The 25400-nt window shown below is 39.5% G+C and overlaps 1 protein-coding gene across 2 annotated transcripts in view; it reads left to right on the forward strand.

Moving 5' to 3' along the window:
- The first annotated feature begins 23654 nt into the window (after positions 1–23654).
- Positions 23655–25400, forward strand: part of TBC1D15 (TBC1 domain family member 15) — a 56876-nt gene continuing 55130 nt past the window's right edge. Inside the window, exon 1 of one of the 2 annotated variants that reach the window (XM_070600413.1) lies at positions 23655–24206. In XM_070600413.1, coding sequence (XP_070456514.1) covers positions 24177–24206 — 30 coding nt within the window. In that variant the 5' untranslated portion in view covers positions 23655–24176. The remainder of the gene's footprint in view (positions 24207–25400) is intronic. The other variant, XM_070600412.1, reaches the window with a different exon arrangement.

A 25400-nucleotide genomic window follows, 5' to 3' on the forward strand; every position in this document is an offset into this window, starting at 1 on the left:
CTTTAAAATTATAACTTCTTCAAGACTTCCTAGCCCCTCCAACATAATTTTTACTTGTTTATGTTGTTTATATCTGTTTTCCCTGACTAGAATGTAAAATCAGAGAGGACAGGGATTTTTGTCTGCTTTGTTTACTTCTGTATTTCTAGCACCTAGAATAATGCTGGGACATCATAGCAGCTCGCTAATTATGTGTTGAATGAATGAACCCTGAATTGTGATCATCTATTTTCCTGTCTTCTACATTTGATCAGGAGCTACTTTGAAGGCTGGGACTGTTGTTATTATCTGTTTATTAGCCCTGTTAGTTACACTACTGTAGACTTTATAAACACTGTTCACTTAGCCTACCTCGGATTTATTTAAAAAATATTTTTCTTTCTTCAATAATAAACTAACCTTAGCTTATTGTAACTTTTTTACTTTATACACTTTTTAATGTTTTTTAACTCTTTTGTAATAACTCCTAGCTTAAAACACAAACACATTGTACAGCTGTACAAAAATATTTTCTTTCTTTATATCCTTATTCTATAAGCTTTTTTCTATTTTTAAAATTTATTTTCTTTTTACTTTTTGAAATTTTTTTTAAAAACTAAGACAAAAACACACACATTAGCCTAGGCCCACACAGGATCAGGATCATCAATATCACTGTCTTCCCCTCCACCTCTTGTCCCACTGGAAGGTCATCAGGGGCAATGACACGATGGAGCTGTCATCTCCTATGATAGCAATGCCTTCTTCTGGAACCCCTCCTGAGGGACCTGCCTGAGGCTCTTCTTGAGGAGGAGTCACTCTTTCAGAAATATGTCCATCCTGGTTTTCTTGGTTTGTTTCTTTTTTTCATCATAGATTTGCTTCTAAGCAGATAATGCACCATGAACATTCCTCTCTATTAATGAAAACCTTTTGGTGTTGGGGTCCGTGTTTTCAAACCTTTTAAGGAGCTTGTTGAGGTCTGCAGAAACTTCTGCTAAACCCTTCACTGTGAATTTCTTTGGGGCCCTTCTTCTCCTGCAGTTTCCTTTTCTCTTACCTCTTCCTCAGCTCTGTGTTCCTGTTCCAGTTCCAACAACTCCTCATTAGTCAATTCCTCAGAAACCACCTCTAGGGCCTCCTCAATGTCATTCTCATCCACACCCAGGTTAGAGCTGTTTGCCATCTCAGCCACAGCCTTGTTGATTTTTGCAACCTCCTCGTCCTTGGCAAATCCTTTGAAGTCATGGGTGAACTTCTTGAGTGTCTTCTTCCAGATGCCATTCATACACTCCTACTGACATCACCCCAAGCCCAAGCAAGGTTCTTGATGCAGTCATAGATATTGTAATCCTTCCAGAATTGCATCAGTGTCTTCTCAGTGTCTTCCTCGGTTGCAGCAATAGCCTAAGCAAACGTCCTTCTCAGGTAGCAGGCCTTAAAAGCTGCTATAACTCTTTGATCCATTGGTTGGATCAAAGAGGTGGTGTTTGGAGGAAGTAACACTGCTTTCATATTGGGATAAAGATCAATAAAAGGAGGATGTCCAAGAGCATTAACAAAAGTGAGCAAAATCTTGAAAAATATGTTATTATCCAAATAGTACTTCTCCATTTTTCTGACATAGCAATTCAGGAGGGCATCTTGGAAGAGGAGATGGGTCATCCATGATATCTTGCTCCTGTGATACACTGGCAGTGTGTGCTTATGATATGCTGGAAGGCCTTGAAGTTCTAACTGTGCCAGATCACAATGGGTTTCAATTTGTAGGCTGCAGCATTAACCCCAAGCGAGACTGTTATCCTGCCCTTAAAAGCCTTGAAATCCGGCATTGATTTGGCCTCCTTATGGATGAAAGTCCTTTTAGGCATCCATTTTCAGAGTAGAGAGGTTTCATCCATATTGAATATTTGTTCTGGCAAGTAATCTTTCTCCACAATCAGCTTACCTAGAGTTTCCAAAGATTCTTCAGCTGCCTTCATATCATCACTCACTGACTCACCACTCAACTTTCACATTATTAATGAATAATGATTCTTGAACTGTTTAAATCATCCAGAACTAGCAGTATATTCAACATCATAGTCAGGTCCAGGCTTTTATTTCAATATGGCAAACAAACTTTTTGTTTTGACCATGAGCATCATGATGCTGAGAGGGACATGCTTCTGTGTCTGGTCTTCAATCCAGGTCATTAGAAGTTTCTCCATGTCTGCTGTAGGCCCTCGTTGAATTTCTGTTAGTCTTGTTATCTTCAATGAAACAGATCCTTTAACAGCTTCCATCACTTTGTTCTTGTTCTTCAGGATTGTGGCTAAGGTGGAATGGGACATGCCTGACTGGTGAGCAATAACGGTCACTGATTTTCCACCTTCATAGTCCTTAATCACTTTTAATTTTGTTTTCCAGTCAATCATTCAACATAGCCTCTGACTGGCCACATTAGCAGTGGATTTTGTATGTTTAGGGACCATGATGAACAAAACAACATGAGATTAAATCAAGTACAAGAGAAAATGATGCAATCAAGACATACAGTAAACATGAGATGTATGAGGCTGCTGCTCATGTAACATTGCATACTGTTTTACAGTAAACTTTTTTAAATAGAAAGTGTACACTAAAATAATGATAAGTATAGTATAGTAAATACATAAATAAATAACATAGTCATTTATTATCATTATCCGTTATTATGTTCTGTCCATAATTGTATGTGCTATACTTTTATATGACTGGCAGCACAGTAAGTTTGTTTACACCAGCATCACCTCAAACACGTAGCACATTGTGCTGCGATGTTAGGATGGCTCTGACATCACTAGGCAATAGGGATTTTTCAGCTCCATTGTGATCTTATGAGACCATCATATATGCAGTCCTTCATTGACCAAAACATCTTTATAGGGTGCATAACTGTAACTCAATCCGAGTCTGAATGTGTGAGAACCAGGGGAGGCAATTATGTAAATCCCAGCCCCAGGGTAGAAAATGAGGTGAGAAGTCCCACTTCAATCAGTGAGGCAGGAAAAAAGGGATATTCTTCCTTCACCATTTGTTCTTTTCAAGCCACACACAGGTTGGCTGATGCCCAATCACGTTGGAGAGGGAAATCTGCTTTACTGAGTCCATTGATTCAAATGCAGTCTCATCCAGAAACACCCTCACAGACAAATCCAGAAACAAAGTTTTATCTGGGCACCTTGTGGCCTAATCAGGTTGATGCATAAGATTAACCATTACACTGTTTACCCCTTTAACTTGTATTCTTTATTAGGATTCCTTGAAAATAGTTCTGCTGCTAAAATAGGTTTGAAAATGATAGGTTTAAGCCAAAGACAGAGGAAGGACAAAAGTACAAAGAAATAACAGGGGAGATAGTTCTTAACCCTAAGTATACATTTGAATCACTTGGAGAGTTTCTACACTGATTCCTGACCCCACTCCTAGAAATATTGATCAGGGTTAGGGACTGAGCACAGACATATTTGTTAATTCTTCAGATGATCCTAATGTATGGCTAGGGTTGAGAACCACTGGAACAGGTAATCCTCGATTACAAGGGAAGATGAAAGTCAGTCTGTTGAGAGAGGCAAAATGTCTCCATTGGTTGCTTATGGTTCCCTTCAGTGATGGTGGCCATAGACAGTTGTTATGACTGTGTTTTTTGTAGCCATGAGTAGTAATGGGATCCAGACACTTGAGAGGACAGAAGAGCAAGACCAAGTACTTATTGGTTACTTTATAGGACACTAATAACAACTGAAAAATAAAAAATAAATCCTTCTTCCTTGAAGTTTTCTAAAAGATTAATTATCAACCAGTTCTTTCAACCCTTACATTATTTTCTGAGAGTGAATTAGAAAGAGGAGCATGAATTCTATTAGGAGATTGTGGTGCTGTTTACTACAGATTAATTTTCCCTATTAAATGGTAGCCTCTTATTAATTTTTCACCACAAAGAGGCTGACTCAATCCTTATTTCGAGCTTGCATGTCGAGCATTCTGGATAATTGCAGGCGGAGTGATAACCTTTATAATGGGCACAATCAAATACAGAGAAAAATTCGTTCTTGGAATGCAATTTCAAATTTAAAAAGATGAAACTTATTATCTTGGAAAAAGAGTATATGAGTTTCATGGTGTAGTGTAATTATTCCTAAGGGAAGCTTCCAATGTTCTGTGATTCAATATAGACTCAGGATAAATGTATGCTACTGGCACTCGCTGAGGCGTGCTGACAAGTTACCACATTTCACTCATTAGCAGGTAAGTATAGTTAAAGGTTACATCAATGTGGCCACAGGTATCTTGTTTTTGTTTTTATTCTCTTGATGAAAATACATTTCAATAACAGAAAAATTCTCCATGTAAAGAAAGACATGTTATAATCCAGTTTTTTGTAAAGAGGATATTATTTTCATAGGATACATTGGAAGTTATTTTCCATTTAAATTAACTGTTTGTCTTTTTTTTTCTGCTTTTTCTCCCCAAATACCCCAAGTACATAGTTGCATATTTTAGTTGTGGGTCCTTCTAGTTGTGGTATGTGGGATGCCACCTCAACATGGCCGAATGAGTGGTGCCATGTCTGCGCCCAGGATCCCAACTGGTGAAACCCTGGGCTGCCACATGAGAACTTAACCACTCAGCCACGGGGCTGCTCCCTTAAATTAACTGTTTCTTGTGAGGAAATTTGATGAAATGGTTTACCACAAAAATTGCCTTTAACATTGCCTAATAATAAAAATTGCCTAAAACAAAAACATTAAACAAAAATTGACTTTAACAGAAATGGATATTGCAATATTTCTTCTGCAAGTGCCTGTGCTTTTTATTTTGCCTGATTTGTGCTCCCTGATATGCTTTATCTCATGCTTGACTGATTACAAGTGTGAAAGGGGGTTAAATGTATTCACTGTTGGCAATTTAGCATTAATTGTAATATGCTGTAATTGAAATTACAATTTGTCATTTCCAGTCAAATTGTGAAGCACCGTAATTGTATTTTAGAGTTCCACTGCCATTGATTATAGCTACCTTATTTGTGTTTTAATATACCATGACAAATTTGTGAATGGAAATACAATCTTGTAACAAGCCAGGAAACAAGTATTGTTCTTTCTACAATACCGGAAAGAAAATTATTTCTTAACAAATGAAAGGAGGAGATGGCAAGACAGTAAAGAGGATTCATTTGAGGATGAAAAGGACACAAAAAGACCTGTTTACCAAGAGTGCATAAAAATAATGAGCCATGGATTTTTTTGAAAACACTTTTATTTTTTTCTTCTTTTATTTATTTACTTTTGAGGAAGATTAGCCCTGAGCTAACATCTGCCACCAATCCTCCTCTTTTTTGCTGAAGAAGACTGGCCTTGGGCTAACATCTGTGCCCATCTTCCTCTACTTTATATGTGGGACGCCTACCACAGCATGACTTGACAAGCAGTGCATAGGTCCACACCCAGGACCCAACCTGGCAAATCTCTGGTCTACCAAAGCAGAATGTGTGAACTTAACCACTATGCCACTGGGCCAGCCCTGAAAACACTTCTAAATCAAATATTACAAAAATATTTTTCAAATTAACACTATTTTTGAAATCTACCCACACTAATACAAATTGTTCTAGTTTATTTATTGGAATCGCCACACAGTGTTCCACAGCTTATATGACATTCTTCCCCTGGTGGTCATTCAGGTTGTAAGTTTTTACTGTTATGAATAACGCTGCAGTGAACGTTCTTGTACATGACTCCCCATGCGTGTGGAAGAGTCAGTAGAGAATATGCTTAGAAGTGGGATTTCTGGGTTGCAGGGTATGCACATCCTCTATTTTACTTTCTTTTTGACTATGCTAAGAACACTTAACATGAGATCTACCCTCTTGACAATTTTTTCTTTTTTTAAAGATTGGCACCTGAGCTCACATCTGTTGCCAGTCTTGTTTTTTCCTTCTTCTTCTTCTCCCCAAAGCCCCCCACTACATAGTTGTGTATTCTAGTTGCGAGTGCCTCTAGTTGTGGCATGTGGCACACCACCTCAACGTGGGCTGATGAGCGGGGCCATGTCCGCGCCCAGGATCCGATCTTGGGAAACCCTGGGTCACTGAAGCAGAGTGCATAAACTTAACCACTCAGCCACGGGGCCGGCTCCTTGACAAATTTTTAAGTGTACATTATTGCTGACTAGATGTCAACAACATATAAAACTAATGTTTTACTGCTAGATTGCTAGAGCTGATTTATCCTGCTTGACGGAAACGTTATGCCCATTGATAGTAACTCCCCATTTACTGCTTTCCCCAGTCCCTGGCAACTGCTTTTATGCTCTTTGATTCTATGAATTTGACTATTTTAGATACCTCATGTAAGTGGAATCATGCAGTATTTGTTTTTCTGTGACTGACATTTCACTTAACATAATGTCCTCAAGGTTCATCCATGTTGCCAGATATTTCAGATTTCCTTCTTTTTAAGGATGAACAGTATTCATTGTATGTATATGTCACATTTTCTTTATCCATTTATCTATCAATGGACATTAAAGTTGTTTCCACATCTTAGCTATTGTGAATAGTACTGCAGTGAACAGGGGAGTGCTAATATCTATTCAAGGTCCTGATTGAAACTATTTGGTAAATACCTAGAATGGGATTGCTAGACCATATGATAATTTTATATTTAATTTTTTGAGGAATCTCCATAGTTTACCCAAAGTAGCTGCATTCCCACCAACAGAGTGTAAGAGTTCCAGTTTCTCCACATCCTCACCAACATGTGCAGTCTTTGGTTTTTTGATAACAGCCATCCTGACAGGTGTGAGGTGATATCTCATTGTGGTTTTGATTTGCATTTCCCTGATGATTAGTAACAATGAGGATTTTTTTGTATACCTGTTGGCCTCTTGTATGTCTTCTTTGAAGACATGTTTTTCAAGTCCTTGGACCATTTTTTTTGAGGAAGATTAGCCCTGAGCTAACATCCACTGCCAATACTCCTCTTTTTGCTGAGGAAGACTGGCCCTGAGCTAACATCTGTGACCATCTTCCTTCACTTTATATATGGGACTCCTACCACAGCATGGCTTGCCAAGCAGTGCCATGTCTGTACCCGGGATCCAAACCAGCAAACCCAAGGCAGCCGAAGCAAAATATGCAAACCTAATCACTGCGCCACCAGGCCGGCCCCCTTAGACCATTTCTTAATCAGGTTATTCATTTTTTTACTATTGAGTTCTAGTACTTTCTTGTATATTTTGGATATTAACCCCTTTTCAGATATATGATTTGCAAACATTTTCTCCCATTCCATAAGTTGCCTTTTCACTCTGTTTCCATTGCTGTTCAGAATCTCTTTAGTTTGATATAGTCCCACTTGTTTATTTTTGGGTTTTTGCCTCTGTTTTTGATGTTGTCCATGAAAGCACTGCCAAGACCAATCTCATGAAGCTCCTCCCCTATGGTCTTCTAGGAATTTTATAGTTTCAGGTTTTACGTCTAAAGTCTTTAACCCATTTTGTGTTGATTTTTGTATGTAGTGTGAGAGTCCAATTTCATTCTTTTGCATGTGGATATCTAGTTTCCCCATCACCATTTGTTTAAGAAACTAGGCTTTCCCCATTGTGTCTTCTTGGGACCCTTGTTGAAGATGATCCACTTATATGTTTGGATTTATTTCTGAGCTCTATCCTGTTCCATTGTTCTATATGTCTATCTTTATGCCAGTACCATACTGTTTTGATTACAGCAGCTCTGTAATATATTTTGAAATCAGAAAGTGTGGAGCTTCCAGCTTTGTCCTTTCTCAAGATTGATTTGGCTATTTGTGGTCTTCTGTGGTTCCACATAAATTTTAGAATTTTTTTCTATACCTGTAAAAAAAAATGCCATTGGGATTTTAATAAGGATTGCACTGAATCTATAGATGGCTTTCGGCAGTATGGACATTTTAACATTAAGTGTTTCAACCCATGAACATGGATGTCTTTCCATTTGTTGGTGTCTTGTGTAATTTCTTTCATCAATATTTTCTAGTTTTCAGCATGTGTCTTTCACCTCCTTAGTTAAGTTTATTCCTCAGTATTTTATTTGTTTTGATGCTACTGTAAATGAGATTGTTTTCCTGATTTCTTTTTCAGATAGTTTGTTGTTAATATATAGAAATGCAAGTGATTTTTGTGTGTTTATTTTGTATCCTGTATTTTACTGAATTTATTTAATAGTTCAAAGTGTTTTTATGGAGTGTTTAGGGTTTTCTACATGTAAGGTCATAGTGTCTGCAAACAGGGAAGTTTTTACTTTTTCCTTTCCAATTTGGATGGCTTTTTTTTTTCTTTTTATTCCCTAATTGCTCTGGCTAGGACTTCCAGTAGTATGTTGAATAAAAAGTGAGCATCCTTGCCTTGTTCCTGACCTTAGAGAAAAAGCTTTAAGTTTTTTACCATTGAGTATGATGTTAGCTGTGGCCTTTTCATTTATGTCCTTTATTATGTTGATGTAATTTCCTTCTATTCCTAGTTTGTCGAGAGTTTTTATTTATTTTATTTTATTTTTTTAAAGGTTGGCACCTGAGCTAATAACAGTTACCAATCCTTTTTTTCTTTTTCTCCCCAAATCCCCCCAGTACGTAGTCATACATTTTAGTTGTGGGTCCTTCTAGTTGTGGGTCCTTCTAGTAGTGGCATGTGGGACGCCACCTCAGCATGGCCTGATGAGTCATGCCATGTCTGCACCCAGGATCTGAACCAGTGAAACCCTGGACTGGGAAGCCAAGTGCATGAACTTAACCACTCAGCCACAGGGCCAACCCTGAGAGTTTTTGTTATGAAAGGGTATTGAATTTTGTTAAATGCTTTTTTTGCATCTATTGAGACAATTATGTGATTTTCATCCTTTATTCTGTTATTGTGGTGTTTCTCACTAGTTGTTTTTCATATGTTGAACCATCCTTGCACCCAAGGGAGAAATCCCAGGTGACAATGGTATATATGATCCTTTTAATCTGCTGTCAGTTTCAGTTGGATAGTATTTTGCTGAGGATTTTTCATCTACATTCATCAGGGATATTGGCTTGTAGTTTTCATTTTTCGTGTGGTGTCTTTGTGTGGCTTTGGTGTCAGGGCAATGGTGGCTTCATAAAATGAGTTTGGAAGTGCTCCCTCTTCTTCTATTTTTTGGAATTGTTTGAAATGAATGGATATTAACTATTCTTTAAATATTGGTGGAATTCACCAGTGAAGCTCTGTGGTTCTGGGCTTTTCTTTGGAAGGTTTTTGATTACTGATTCAATCTTCTTATTAGTTATAGGTCTATTCAGCCTTTCTATTTCTTCATGATTTAATCTTTGTAAGTTGTATGTTTCTAGGAATTTATCCATTTCTTCTAAATTATCCAATTTGTTGGCATGTAATTGTCCATAATTGTCTCTAATGATCCTTTTTATTTCTGTGGCATCACTTGTAATGTCTCTCCTTTCATTTTTCATTTTATTTGGTTGTTTTCCTTCTTTTTTTCTTAGTCTAGCTTAGGGTTTTGGAATTTTGTTGATCTTTTCAAAACACTAGCTCCTAGTTTTATTGATTTTTTTCTATTTTCTATTTCATTTATTTCTGCTCTGATTTGTTATTTCCTTCTTTCTGCTAACTTGGGCTTAGTTTGTTCTTGTATAAGACTTCAGTGAAAGAAATTGAAGAAGATACAAATAAATGGAAGGACATACCATGTTCATAGGTTGGAAGAAAGAGTATTGTTAAAATGTCCATACCACTGAGTCACCTATAAAGTCAATGTATTCACTATCAAAATTCCAATGACACTTTTTCACAGAAGTAGGAAAAACAATCCTAAAATTTGTATGAGACCAGAAAAGACCCCAAATAGCCAAAGCAATTCTGATAAAGAAGAATAAATATGGAGGCATCACACTTCCTGATTTCAAACTATACTACAAAGTCATAGTAATCAAAACAGTATGGCACTGACATAAAAACTGACACACAGACTAATGGAACAGAATTGAGAGCCCAGAGATAAACCCACACACATACAGTCAACTAATATTTGACAAGGGAGCCAAGAATACTCAATGGGGAAACGCTAGTCTATTTAATGAATGGTGTTGGGAAAACCGTATAGTCACATGCAGAGGAATGAAAGTAAACTCCTATTTTACACTATTCACAAAAATTAACTTGAAATGGATTAAAGATTTAAATATAAGATCTGAAACTGTAAAACTCCTAAAAGAAAACATAGAGAAAAGCTCCTTGACTTTGGTCTTGGGAAGATTTTTGGATATGGCACCAGGAGCACAAGCAACAAAAGCAAAAATAAACAAGTGGGGCTATATCAAACTAAACAGCTTCAGGACAGCAAAAAAACAAGCAGCAAAATTCCCAACCTATGGAATGGGAGAAAATATTTGCAAATCATACACCTGATAAAGGGTTAATATCCAAAACATATAAGGAACTCATACAACTCCATAGAAAAAAAAGGCAATGTGATTAAAAAGTAGGCTGAGGAACTGAATAGACATTTTTCCATATAGGACAAAGATGGCCAAGAAGTACATGAAAATATGTACAAGAACACTGATCAAAAGATGTACATCACTAATCATCAGGGAAATGCTAATCAAAAGCCCAATGAGACATCACCTCACATCTGTTAGAATGGCTATCATCAAAATGACATGAGATAGCAAGTGCTAGTGAGGATGTGGAGAAAAGGGAAGCCTCGTGCACTGTTGGTGGAATATAAATTGATACAGCCACAATGGAAAACAGTATGGAGGTTCCTCAAAAATTAAAAGTAGAACTATCGTATTATCCAGCACTCCTATTTCTGGGTATATATCCAAAGGAAATGAAATTAGTATCTTGAAGGCATATCTGCACTCCCATGTTCATTGCAGCATTATTCACAATAACTAAGATACCAAAAAAGCAAGTGTCCATCTATGGAATAATGGATAAAGAAAATGTGGTATATACATATATGTATACAATGGAAAATTATTCAGCCATGAGGAAGAAGGAAATACTGTCATTTGCAACAACATGGGTAGAAGTTGAGGGCATTAACCTAACTGAAATAAGCAAGACAGAAAGACAAATACTGTATGATCTCACATATATGTGGAATCTAAAATAGCCAAACTTAGAAACAGAGCCTAGATAGTTGCCAGAGGCTGGAGGTTAGGAGAAATGAGGAGATGTTAGTCACAGGCTACAAACTTCCAATTATAAGATGAATAAGTTCTGGGGATCTAACATACAGCATGGCGATTATAGTTAACAATATAGTGTTACATACTTGAAAGTTGCTAAGAGAGTAAATCTTAAATATTTTCACCACAAAAATGAATGGTAATTATGTGAGGTGATAAAGGTGTTAACTAACATTACTGTGACAATCACTTTGCAATATATGTGTATCAAATCAATGCATTGTACATCTTAAATTTACACGATGTTATATGTCAATTATATCTCAATAATGCTGGAAGAAAGTAAAAATAAAAATAAATGAAATCTCCAACTACATCAAAATTTTAAAAGCACATGTAAAATAATTTATGGGTCAAAGAAGAAATTATATTGTAAAAAAAATACTTAGAATTGAATGATAAATGAAAATACTACACACCAAAACTTGTGATATGCAGCAGAAGTGGTCCTTTTGGGAATTTATAGATTTAAGGTTTATGTTAGCAAAGAAGAAAGGCTGAATAGTAATAAGATAAAGGGTTAATTTAAGAAATTAGAAAATAAACAACAGAATAAACCCCAAAGAAAGTGGAAGGAAGGAGATGATAAAAATAAGAGCAGAATTCAATGAAAGAGAAAACTAAGATACAAAAAGAGAAAAAATAATTTCAGAAACTGGTTCAGTGAAAAATCTTAAAATAGAAAAAACGTTTGGAAAATTTTTCAAGGAAAAAGGAAAGCACACATAAGCAATATAATGAATGAAAAAGAAAACAAACTATAGTTACATTAGAAATGTAAAAGATAAAAATATCAATAATTTTATGCTCGTAAAGTTAATATGGATTAAGAATTCAGAATATCTATAACAATATGACTTACATACGCCTGTAGACCATCTACGTCAACTTGACTGAGTTGTTAGTTCAAGGAAATTTTGCCTGGAATGAATTATTATTTCACTTCTTTAGAAAATTCCCACAGATGAATTTATCTGAGGCAGTAGACTGCTCACTTCCACAATTAGCTTGCAGGTATCTACAATATACACTGGTGACAAGTGACAAAGAGTCACTCAAGATCCTCTCTTCTTTTTGTCTACCAAATCCTAAACAATTATGTCACAAATTTTCCTTATCCCAATCAGCTCCTTGCCTTGACAGACCCATCTCAAACCAATGAACTCAGGATCCAAAGCCCTATAAATAATTCATTTCTGACTCCCCCTCTGACACACTGCTAAGACTCTGTCAGGTAGTGTTCTCCCGTCCTGAGGTAACTTCTAGTTATAGCTTTACTTTAGTAACAGGTCTATTGATGTTTTGCGGAATTCAAAAGAATAAATTTCCTCTTATTCTGAAACTGTATATATAAAAAATAAACTTCTAGTGCTGTTTATTCTTTGTCAAAGCAAGTCACAAAGACAGCTCAGTTCCAAGGGGTAAGGAAAAATGTTCCACCTCTCGATTCAAGGAGCTGTAAAGTCCCCTGCACACAGGAAGTGATGCATAAGTGTGGCTATTTTTGCAATCTACCATCGGGATGGAGAAATCATCTAATTTAGTCTCTGCATTTTGCATATTTAAATATGTCAAAGGTTACACAACAGTTAAGTAGTAGCAGTTGTCTTGAGTCCTTTCCTAGATGTTCCTCTTCAGGGCTGCTCCTGGGGGTTCTTGATTCTCATAGTTGCTAGCACAGTGTGTTGACATAGTAGGTGCTAAGAAAGTGTAGGATCAGTGGATAGCTACATTTTAAATGGGGAGAACCAAATTAATTATTTAGAAATTCTTACTCTGATATCCCACTCTTTAAGTAAAATAATCATATTTATTTGTATAAAATAAATGGACTGAGGGTTTGGGGGCTTGAATTCCTCGATTCTCCTCATAAAAGATACAGACAGAATCACCAGACAAAACATTTGTAAAATCTTCTGACTATTTGATGATTTTGAAAGCAATATAGAGCCAGCGTAATGGAGAAGGGGGGATTTCTCTGGATTCTCCCCACCCTCCAATGCTATGAGAGCCTGGTGGGTCTCCCACAGGAAAAGTCAGCATGAGTGTGGGATACCCCCACCCACTGCATGACTATAGACTCCAGAAGCTTCACACTCTGGAGTTGGTCCTTGCTTGGCCTCCAGCAATTTATCTCAATTTCTAGGTTGGACTTCTTACTGGTTTGTGTGACATTTGGTGGCTCTGTCACAGTTAAGCTGCCAGGCTTCTGACTCATAGGAGCACAGGTTCAGGAGCTTATATACCATCACATTTGAAAATTAAACTACTGACAGGTTGAGGGAACAAACTGCAGAAGACTAAATCACTTTCCAACAGTCATACTGCTGTGAGGATTCACTCAAGATGGCCTCCAGATACCACACTCTTTACCACGCTCCACGGCCAACAGGGAATCGCATTTCAGTATAACACAAGAATCTTCTAATCATTGGGGAGGGGGAGCAATATAAACTGATTGTTAAAATTTCAGACAATACAATTTGCCTAAAGTAGAGAGTGGAATTCTTCTAACAGTCCTAGAAGTTTGGTGTTTGGTGTAGAATCTACACTGTAGATTCTTAGGGCTTTTTGGGTTTTTTTCTTCTACTTTTTATGCCCTTAGCAGGTAAGAAAATCAAAATTTGCTTAAGTAGTTGACTTAAAGCATTCTTAAATTCCACTAATAGGGTTAGAAGGCATGATTCCTGAATCTATCAGCTAATTGAATCAGGTCCAATGTATACTGTATGTCTTTTCTTAATGTCTAAAATTGACTCGATGTTGGGGGCATGAGGTAAGGGGAGGTATGCTAACTTTGTATGCACATGCTACAATGTGAGGAATGTTCACCCAGAATGCTTACATAGCTTTTGTAGAGAAACATACCCCCTCAAACTTTGGATGGAGTAGTTAGACTGCAACAACTGTTCTTTCCAAGGGTTCAATTTATGCAAATATTTGAATTTGCTAGTTCTGTTTTTCATTAGCTTCATCAGAGTATAAAAGAGAAATGCTGTAGATTCGTGCCAATATAATTTTAAATGATTATTACATTGATATTCCTTTTTCTTCCCAAATAGCTTACAAATTTCCTGTTTTCTTTCTTCATTTTATAAATAATAATAAAAAAGCATTTAACATAAAGCTTCATGACATATTAAAGGAGAGAAAAATGTAAGTGGGTAAGCAATGAAGCTGAGAAGGAAACATTTGATACAGGGTAATATGTGCCTAGATAGAAGAAAACAAGAATACCTCCTCAGGCTTCAACAATAACTCCGTCTCTCAAAAGTTAGCTATGTTACGATTCAGAGATAAATGGAAACATTTCATGAATAATCAGCAGTTTGGGAAGCTACTTTTCATTATTTGCCTAACAGGTCTTTCATTTCAAAAGCATCATAGCATCAGAGAGAAACAAATTGTGGTATGTACAGGCTGTCACTGATATATGAACAACTGACATTCAAAAACTCCCTATGTAGAATCCTACCTCAGGTTAGAAGTTCTGTTTGTTTTTCAACAGCTCTTTGTTGCTTTTCCAGCTCAGTCCTACAACTCTGTAGTAAAACTCTCTTGCCTGTCATTACTGTGATGAAGAATTGTGGAGAACCCTTCCAGGAGAATGATTTGCTGTTCTCGTTCTTTTTTTTTTTTTTTTTTTAAATAAGAACTGCTCTTTTTGTTTGTTTGTTTTAAAGACTGGCCCTGAGCTAACGTCTTGCCAATCTTTTTCTCTTCTTCTTCTTCTCTCCAAAGCCCCCCAGTACATAGTTGTATATTCTAGTTGTAGGTCCTTCTAGTTCTGCTATATGGGACATCGCCTTGATGAGCGGTGCTAGGTTGGCACCCAGCATCCCAACTGGTGAAACCTTGGGCAGCTGAAGCAGAGCACGAGAACTTAACCACTCGGCCATGTGACTCACTCTCCTCGTTGATTCTTAAAGGATGAAGAGCCATTTCCTAGATGAAATGGGTAGATTTGGGAATGGAAAGCATGGGCATGCCAGGCTGAAGGGACCTCATGAGCAAAGAGTTCAGAAAACCATTAACAATTGGGGGTCATTAGAGTGTAAAGTTCTGCAGGGAATGGTGGAAAATAGGCTAAAGAGTTAAATCAAGGAAGGAGCCTGGATCTCCTCCCATCAATGCTGACAAAAAATTAGTGGGGCCAGCCCCATGGCTGAGTGGTTGGGTTCGTGCTGTCCTCTTCGGTGGCCCAGGGTTTCGCCAGTTTGAATCCTGGGCGCAGACATGGCACCACTCAACAAGCCATGCTGAGGCGGCATCCCACATGCTACAACTAGAAGGACTCGCAACTAAAAACACACAACTATGTACCAGGGGGCTTTGGGAGAAAAACGAAAAATAAAAGGTTAAAAAAAAATTAGTTATTTTAGGGGGTGAATGACATTGTGATTTAGAAAAGAAAAAGAAAAGATGAAAAGATCACTGTGCTTCATTGCAAAGAAGGGATTAGAAGGGAACAATATTTTAGGCAGGATTACAAGGAAGTTGCTGCAGTCATTTATGGGGGAAATGACAGAGGCTTTTGACACAATAGACACCAGAGAGCTAAGACTTTTCAATTGCATTGAGCTAAACACATTTTTCAATTCCAGCTGTATATATGGTGTTGCAGACATATAGCCATTTTGAGACGAAGTGGACAGTTTTAAGCCAACAATCTGGAAATGAAAGAGCACAAGTATGCACAAGCTAGGTATCTGACGACCATGTTGAGGTGGTAAATTAATGAACCCTGAAACTGCCTTACCTCTTGAATTTTTGTTATGTGAGACAAAACAAAATCCACTTATTTAATACATTTTTACTTGATTGCTACTTGCAGCCAAATGCATCCTAACTGCTGTGTATGTGAAAATACGTAACTGAATTTAAATTATCATATATATATGTATGTTGTATATATATATATATATACACACATATACATATACTTTGGAAGTTTGCAAAAAAGAAAAAGGTACAGGGAGTCCCATATACCTTTCACCCAGTTTTCCCCAATGGTAATATCTTATGTAACTATAGTATAGTATCAAAACCAGGAAATTGACATTGGTACAATCCAGTTCTCTTAACCAGAATTTGCTGATTTTACCAGCTTTTACATGCACTTATTTGTATGTGAGTGTGAATAGTGTGTAGAGTATGCAATTTTATCACATGTGTAGATTCATGTAACCATCACTACCATCAAGATACAGAAATGTTCCATTATCACAAGGCTTCCTTGTGCTATCTCTTTATAGTCACACCCACCCCTTTTTCCTTTCTTCCCAATGCCTAACCTCTGGAAACACTAATCTCTTCTACATATCTATAATTTTGCCATTTCAAGAATGTTATATAAATGGAATCATACAGCATGTAACCATTTGGGATTAGGTTTTTTTTTTTTTTAACTCAGCATCATTCTCTTGAGATCCCTCCAAACTGTTGCATGTTTCAATAGCTGACTCCTTTTTATTGCTGTATAGTATCCCATGTAGCAGACGTACTACAGTTTGTTTAATCATTCATCTATTAAAGGACATTTTGGTGGCTTACAGCTTTGGCTATTACAAATAAAACTCCTATAAATATTAATGTACAGGTTTTGTGTGTACACAGTTCTCATTTCCCTGGAATAAATGGCCAAGGGACAATTGCAGGGTCATATAGTGAGCATATGTTTAGTTTTATAAGAAACTGCCAAGCTATTTTCCAGAGCGGCTGCACGATTTTATATTCCCATCAACAATTTATTAATGATTTTTCTCCATATTTTTACAAACATTTAGTGTCACTGCTATTTTAAGTTAGTCATTCTAATAAGTATGTAGTGACATCTCACTGTGACTTTAATTTGCATTTCCCTAATTGCTAATAAAGTTGAACATCTTTTATGTGCTTATTTTGCCATCTTTATATCTTCTTTAGTAAAATGTCTATTTATGTCTGTGATAGGCAGAACAATGGTTTCTCAAAGATATCATGCCATAATGCCCAGAACCTCAGAATATGTTACCTTACACAGCAAAGGTACTTTGATGATGTGACTAAGGGTGTGGACCTTGAGATGGGGAGATTGTCGTGAATTATCCAGGTGGGCCCAGTCTAATCCCACGAATCCTTAAGTGGAAAATATTTCTTGGGGAGATGTGACTAACAAAGAAAAATCAGAGATGCGGTGATTGTAGAGAGGTGGAATATTGCTAGATTTGAAGATGGAGATGGGGACCATAAGCCAAGGAATGCAGGTGACCTCTAGAGGCTGGAAAGGCAAGGAAAGACTCTCCTCCAAGAGCCTCCAGAAAGGAATACAGCCCTGCTGACACCTTGATCTTAGGCCAGCGAGGCCTGTGTTTGACTGTAAGAAAATAAAAATGTGGTCTTTTCAGGTAATTTCTTATGGAAGCAATAGAAAATAATGCAATTTATTTTACCCATTTTCTAATTGGATTATTTGTTTCTTTAGTGTTGAGTTTTGAAAGTTCTTTTGTAGTCTACTATTAGTCTTTTGCTGAATATGTGGTTTGCAAACATTTTACTCTAGTCTGAGGCTTTTTTGATCCTTTTCACAGTCTTTTGCAAGGCAAAATCTTTTAATTTTGATAAGCCCAACTTATCAACATTTCCTTTATGATCATGATTTTGATATCAAGTCTAAGAACTCTGCTTAACCATAGATCCTGAATATTTTCTCAATTATTTTAAAAATTGTAAAATATACATAAAATTTACTATTTCAGCCTTTTAAAAAGGCTTAAATTATACGCTTAAGTTATATACACTTAAAAAGTGTATAATTCAGTGGCATTAAGTACATGCACATTTTTGTGCAACCATCACCACTATCCATTTCCAGAATTTTTCATCATCCCAAACTGAAACTTACATAATGACTCCCATTCTCCACCAAGCCCCTGCCCCTAGACCACTATTCTACTTTCTGTCTCTATGAATTTGACTGTTTTAGGTACCTCAATAAGTAGAATCATACAGTATTTGCCATTTATTATCTGGCTTATTTCACTTAGCATAATATTTTCAAGGTTCATCCATGTTGTGGCATGTATCAGAACTTGATTCTGATTTTAAGGCTGAATAATATTCCATTGTATGTATATACCACATTTTGTTTATCCATTCACCTGTTGACGGATTTTGGGGTTATTTTAACTTTTTGGCTATTTGAATGATGCTGCTATGAATATTGGTCTGCAAATATTTGTCTCTGCTTCAAGTCTTTTGGATGTATCAGCTAGAAGTGAAATTGCCGGATCATATGGTAATTCTGCTTAGATTGTTTGAGGAACTGCCATATTGTTTTCCACAGTGGCTGCACCATTTCACGTTCCTACCAGGAATGCCCTCAAGATTCTCTTTTGCATGGTACCCCCTGTGTTTATTTCCCATTTTCTAGATTCAGTTTTGCCCTCTCATAATTAACTGCCTTGTTTTGGTGTCACACAGCTTCCAGTTGCTTCCTGAGAAAGGGTGCATAAAAGATAATTTTTTTGAACTTTCGTGTCTGAAAAAGAATTGTTTTACTTTCATACTTGATTGGGTATTTGGTTGGGTATAACATTCTAGTTTAAAAATATTTTCGAAGGCTTTACTACATTGTCTTACATCTTGCAGCGTTTCTACTGTCAAGTTCAAAGATATCTTTGTTCTTGTCCTTTTCATATAACATGCTTTTTTTACTCTGTGAAAATTCTTATGACCTTCTTTAGATTCCCACTGTTCTGAAATTTCAGTTATGTCCCTTGTTGTTGGTCCTTTTCATCCATTTTGCCCACTTGGTGGGCTGATCCAATTTGAAAATGCATGTCTGATAGTTCTGGAAAACTTTTGAATTATTTGTTTGATAATTTCCTTTCCTCAATATTCTCTGCTCTATTTGGGTATTCGATTTCCTATTCTAATCCACTAACTTTCTTAACTTTTCTCTCTTATTTCCATGGTTTTCTCTTTTTATTTCTGGGACATTTCCTCAGCTTATCTTACAATCCATTTATGGATTTTTTTTCATTTAGCATATTTTTCATTTCTTAGGGCTCATTTTGATTCTCTGAATATTCCTTTCCATGGCCTTTTATTCTTGTGTCATGGGTGCAAAATCTTCTCTCATCTCTGTAAAGTTACTTATTATACTTAAGTTTTCTTCTGTTCTCTGCATTGTCTTGAATTGCTTTTTTGTTGGTTTGTTCATTTTGCTCTTTGCCTTTCAACTTAAAAGTTTTCTTCAAATGTGGAGTGATCCATGGTTATCTGTTCATCTTTAAGAGACCAGAACCAAAAGCTGATTGGAAGTTTTAGAGAGATGGGTGGAGTTTATTTTTGTGCTTTATTGTAGGATGATGTGCTTGGGTCATTTCAATGGAGATCCCCAAGTGTCAGTACCTATAGGTCTGATTTCTTCAATTGTTAATTTATCCAGAGACAAATCCTGCAATCGCTTGGCTGTCAGCAAAGTGTATGCTCTCTTCATGACACTACTTTGTATAGTTAAGCACCGAAAAAAAGTTTTTAGTCTGGCTGTTTAAGAGTTCAGGAGGGGCCGGCCCAGTGGCGCAGCAGTTAAGTGCGCACGTTCCGCTTTGGCAGCCTGGGGTTTGCCTGGTGGGATCCCGGGTGCGGACATGGCACCACTTGGCAAGCCATACTGTGGTAGACATCCCGCGTATAAAGTAGAGGAAGATGGGCATGGATGTTAGCTCAGGTCCAGTCTTCCTCAGCGAAAAGAGGAGGATTGGCAGCAGTTAGCTCAGGGCTAATCTTCCTTAAAAAAAAAAAAAAAAAAGAGGGGCCGGCCCCGTGGCTGAGTGGTTCAGTTCGAGCACTCCGCTTTGCCGGCCCGGGCTTTCGCTTGTTTGGATCCTGGGCGGGGACATGGCACAGCTCACCAGGCAACGCCGAGGCGGCGTCCCACATGCCACAACTAGAAGGACCCACAACGAAGAATATACAACTATGTACTGGTGGGGTTTGGGGAGAAAGAGGAAGAAAATAAAATCTTAACAAAACAAAGAGTTCAGGACAGGTAGAGATCAATGAGTAGTGGCAAAGTTGGAGGAATCTTAATAGATGATGTGTGACATCATCATAAATCTTGAAAGACAAGTAGGTCAGTCAGAAACTGAGGTGGAGCAAATCAGATTAAACAATTACATACTGTAGTTCAGAGACAGGAGTGACCACTTTCAGCTGATAGTGTAGCTCATCTGACTAAGACATGTATCTGTAATTAAGTCTCTATTTATCCATAAAGCAGCCATGACTCTGGCAAATCATTAGTCTCCAAGAGACTCAATTTCTTCAACTGAAAAACCTGGGGAGACTAAAGTCCTGCCAGGGCCTAAAGTTTCTCTAAGGTACTTATTAAGATTCTTTTCCATCGTATGACTTTTTCAGTGATGTTATTAGTGAATAACTATATAGTTCATGAGAGTAAACTTAGAAACTATAAAATTTCACTCCCATGAAAACACTAAGTTATAGGGAACTTGGCTTTATTTACATTAAATTTATATGCACAATGCTTTAAAAAACCTGTCCACTTGTTATATGTAAGTGTATTATGATTTCTTTTCAACATAGTAAAAAACTAAAACATGAAACATACTACATTGAAATCCTGACCTTGTTTCTTCCTTTGCACAGACAGAGAGTGTAACTGAAGAAGGAAAGCAGTCTCTCTCCTCTTGCATGTAAAGTACAACTGTGCCATTTCTAAATGTGGAGTTGATTTACATTCAGTAAGGGTTTATTTAACAAATGTGTCTACTATGTGTCAGGTGTGGTGGTCACAGAAATGAAAAGCACCGTCCCTGCCTTCCAGTAGTTCATAGCCTCTTAGGGAAAGGAAGGCAGTTCAGTAACTCACCAAGTATTTTACAGTGTGAACCATGGGAGTGAGAAACGGAGCCTCTGTAACTGATGTCTGCTTTGGCTTGCTCAGCAGCTACTCCCCTTTTTTCTGGAATGGTTTCTGGATTTTTCTCTGGGAATTACTCTTCTTCTAATTCCATGTACTTTGAATGGAGCTGTGGGCATATGATTCAAATCAGGCCAAACAGAATATTCTGGGCCACAGTGATTGGTTCAGGAATGGTCCCATGATGCAGGCCAAGTCAATCTGCTACAGTCAGAAGCAATCTTGGGACACAGCATGGTACATTGGGGGAACAGCAGATATTTGGCTATGGCTGGAGAATTGGGTTTGAGTGGGGAAAGCTGGGAGATAAAGCTAAAATGGTAGGCAGAAACAGTTTATGAAGGACTTTGTAGGCTATGCTGGAGAATTTGGACTTTTTCCTGAAGAGATGGCGGAGCCATTAAGGCATTTTAAGCAGGGAGTTCACAGGATCACATTTATGTTTTAGAAAGATCAGTATGGTAGGGATATGAAAAATGGGTTAGGAGGAAGATGAAGCAGAAAGCAAGGGAATGAGTTACAATGCCACAGTAGTTGTCTAAAAGGGAGACCTGGACTGTGGAAGTGGTAGTGGGGACGCAGAGGAGAGACACAGTGGGGATGTCTCCCACGAGCTCTCTAGAAGATAAAGCAGAAAGGGGTAACACGATAGCAGAAACTGGAGAAACTGAAGAAATTGTGTCTTGACTGCATCTCTAGTTCAGCAAATAGTAGTAATTTTCAGAGAACAAAAGTAAAATTTAAGTTTCATTTAAGGCTGTGCTTCTCAAAATTTAACGTGCACACAAATCTCCTGGGATCTTGTTACAGTGCGGATTTTGGCTCAGTAGTGTTGGGATGGGACCTGAGATTCTGCATTTCTAACACACTCCCAGCTGATGTTGGTGCTGCTTGTCTGCAGATTACACTTTAAGTAGTGAAGGTTTACGAACTTTTGAGGTGTGAGTGGGTCATTCCAGTAAAAAGGTCCAGCAGGCAGTAGGTGGAGGTTCTAGAGTTTAAGAAAGAGAGACTGGGCTGGAGCTATTTGGGAATCATTATCACATAGGAGGCAGTGATACCAGAATATGAAGATAATGGCCCAAGAATGTGTTTGGAAAAAAAGTAGAAGAATCCCAAGGATTGCCCCTGGGTAGCACCAGCATTTAAGCGGCAGTTGGAGGATGAGGTTTAAGAAGATCAGAAAGTAGCAGATGAACATAGGATGCCAAATTTTCAATGAGAAGTCTTTAATTCCCAAACCTATATAAATAACAGCTACCATTTATTGAGTATTCTCTTCCTGGCACTGTACTGAGGGCTTCAACTCTTCTCCAAAACACGGGGTGTAAGAAATGTCTCATTAAAATTTTTCTCTAACCTCACCCCTGTTGACGCAAGTAATCCATAACCAACCTACAAATAAAAATTGGGGTGAGTTTATTCTGAGCTGAAATGTGAGGACCATACAGCCCAGGGGAGTTTTTCCACAAAGGAATGGAGCACTCCAAAGAGGCGGGATCACAGGCTGGTTATATACCCTCAAAGAGCATGTTTCACATATGATTGAAATGTCCCTCTTACAATAGTCACAAGAGTGCCCTGTCGGCACAGCGATTGACGGACACAGCAGGAAGCAGGTCTTCCGCCTCCAGCCGGGCGGTACAGGTGAGCTGAGGGGGTCGCAGGTGAGCTGGGCCGTACAGGTGAGTGCAGCAAACAGTTCCCAGTCTGAGGAAAGACGCTTATCCTTAGGGAAATGCCAATGTAGGGGGAAGTTGCACCTTTATCTTAAGGCCATTTGTTCTTGCCATAGGAAATGTTTTAAAGCAGATATACAATGCGTGCTCAAGGCCACAGACAGGCCCTTTTGGAAAAAACAAAGTCAGGCCACATTAGGTTTACACCAAATGGCTTCCTCATATACTCCAATATATCCTATTGCGTGCCATTTCTATTTGTCACCGGGTACCACTAACACAGTCAGTCCCAGCTCATTTTTCCCTCCCACGTGAGTTGCCTCCGATGCAGGGTGGGCTGGGCGCTACACACCCAAGCCCTGCAAGCCCTGCAAGCCCTGCAAGCCCTGCAAGCCCTGCAAGCCCTGCAAGCCCTGCAAGCCCTGCAAGCCCTGCAAGCCCTGCCGCCTCTCCTACCCTCAGTTCCCAGCATCCACAGAAGCGGCGACCCTTGTCTTCTGTTGTTCCCTTTGGTTGCCACCTAACTAACCTCAAAAGCCTCTGGTCTCTCCCCACTGTGTGAAGAGAGAAGCGCCTCCGGGGGGGCAGGTGTTTGCGTACAAAAGGGACTTTTATACCGCGCCAGGGTACGGGAAGTCCCGGATCTCGGCCAGAGCCATCAAGGGTCTATCCAACCATTCTCTGACATTCCGGTATGGCGCTGAGAGCAAAAGAAACCACCTCATACCATCGTCCCCTGAGGCCCTACACCGGCTCTGCGGCGGCGCTCCTCGTGCGGCCCCAAGCTTGGCCGAGTTCGGACACTCTCTTCCGGCCGCACGGTGACCAGCGCCCAGGCCGGGCGGGCCCCGCGGCTCGCCCGCTCCCTCCGGACCCCTCGCTCGGGGCGGCGGCCAGGCCCGCGCCTCGGGGGCTGGCATTCCCTTCATCTGCATCCCAGCCTCACCACCCCGCTGCCCCGGGGACAGCCAGGCCGCTGGTGGCAGAGTCGCCTGCGGCCACAAAGCCAGCACCAGGTCTGCTGCCCCTAACACGGCGTCCTCTCCCTCCTACTGAACTGAAGCCTGCCAACGGCTCACAGGCTCGCGCCCAGGCAAGCCCCAGGCAGAAACACCGCAACGTAGCCCCGCTCCTGGGGAAGATAAACGCGCGCTTCCGCAACACGCCTCGGGGACTCGGCTGCCTCTGAGCCGCACTCAGCACGCCTGCGTCAGGCGCTCGCCCCGCCCCTCGGAGCCTTCCCGCTACTGCCCGCCCCTTTCCCGCCCGGATGTCTGCCTGGTTTTGCCGGATGTTGTTGTGAGTCCGAGAGACACGTGAGGCGCTGCTACGTCATCACAGGCACGCGCAGGAAAGATGGCGGCGGCTGGGGCTGTGAGCGGGAAGGTGGGTAACGGCCCGGGGACACCCCTGCTTTTCTACGCCATGGGGTGCTTTTGCTGCGTGGGGGCCGGCCGGCCGGGCGGGGGGCTTTCCGTATCAGGAGCGGCCTGCGGCGGATGTGGGAGAGAGGACGTGGTGGGTCAGCTGTTTCCTCGGGAACGCCGGCTCCGCCGGGACGAGACCCCCCTCCTGTCCCGCGGCCAGCCGGCCCCGGCGCGGCCCTGGTCCGGCGCCTTCTCTGTCTTCTCTGTGTACGCAGGCCTTTCCTAAGGGGTAGGAGGTGGCTTAGTTCCTCTCTTTTTCTGGCTGTTTTCTCACTCTGGTTCTTTGTGTCTATTCTTTCGACTCCAGTATCTTTTCCCTTTTCCTTTGAGGCGTTAATCTACTTGCCCCTGCCTTTCTCTGCTTCACTTTGATGAGGGCATCTGTGTTTCTTTCGGGAGGAGCTGAAAACAGGTGCTATGCAGTTGTGCGCTCAGAAGAAAAGAGTGTGTTGGATCCATTTTACCGGACTGCCGAGTTGGTTGGTGGTTGTGCGCAGGAGGGCATGTTTCCACTCCGGGAGTTGGAGATTTACACCATCCCACGCGTGTCTAGGAAGCGTTGGTTAAGACATTTATTTCCTAGGCGTCTCTGTGATGTTCCCGTGGGAGTATCTGTGGCGCTGTCTTACAAGGTGGTCACGGGCCGTCCTCCCAGTTTGTTAGGAACTAGGATTAGGTGCGGAGGAGGTTTCGTTGTATGGTGCCTGTTCACCTTCTGAGGGCATAGGTTAATGCCTGTTATTTAGGACTATCATGCCTGGTTGCTGGTAGCATTTCTCATTGCGGGAGTATTTCGTAAACAGTTGGGTCTGGTAATTACTCATCCAACACTAAGGCCTATTTACTTGTCGTGGTACTTCCTCATTCCTTGAGTTTCATTCATTTTCTCTATGCTGCCCTCCTTATCCCATTTGGAATTGTTTGACAGCGTTTGTGGTTTGGTGTATGGACTACTAGACCAGGCGCATGTAACCTTGGGAAATTGAGAAGGATGACTTCTCTGTCCTTCCATTCTTTATCTCCAGAATGGAGGTGATGCCAGTCATTATTTCTTGGATTGGAGTTGTTAGGATTACATGAAATAATAAAAGCATTTAAAAAAGATTAAATACTTTTACTTACTGGATATTTTAAATGATAGGTTGGTCATCAT

The sequence above is a fragment of the Equus przewalskii genome, chromosome 29 (assembly GCF_037783145.1).
Source record: "Equus przewalskii isolate Varuska chromosome 29, EquPr2, whole genome shotgun sequence".
In the NCBI taxonomy this organism is placed as follows: Eukaryota; Metazoa; Chordata; class Mammalia; order Perissodactyla; family Equidae; genus Equus; species Equus przewalskii.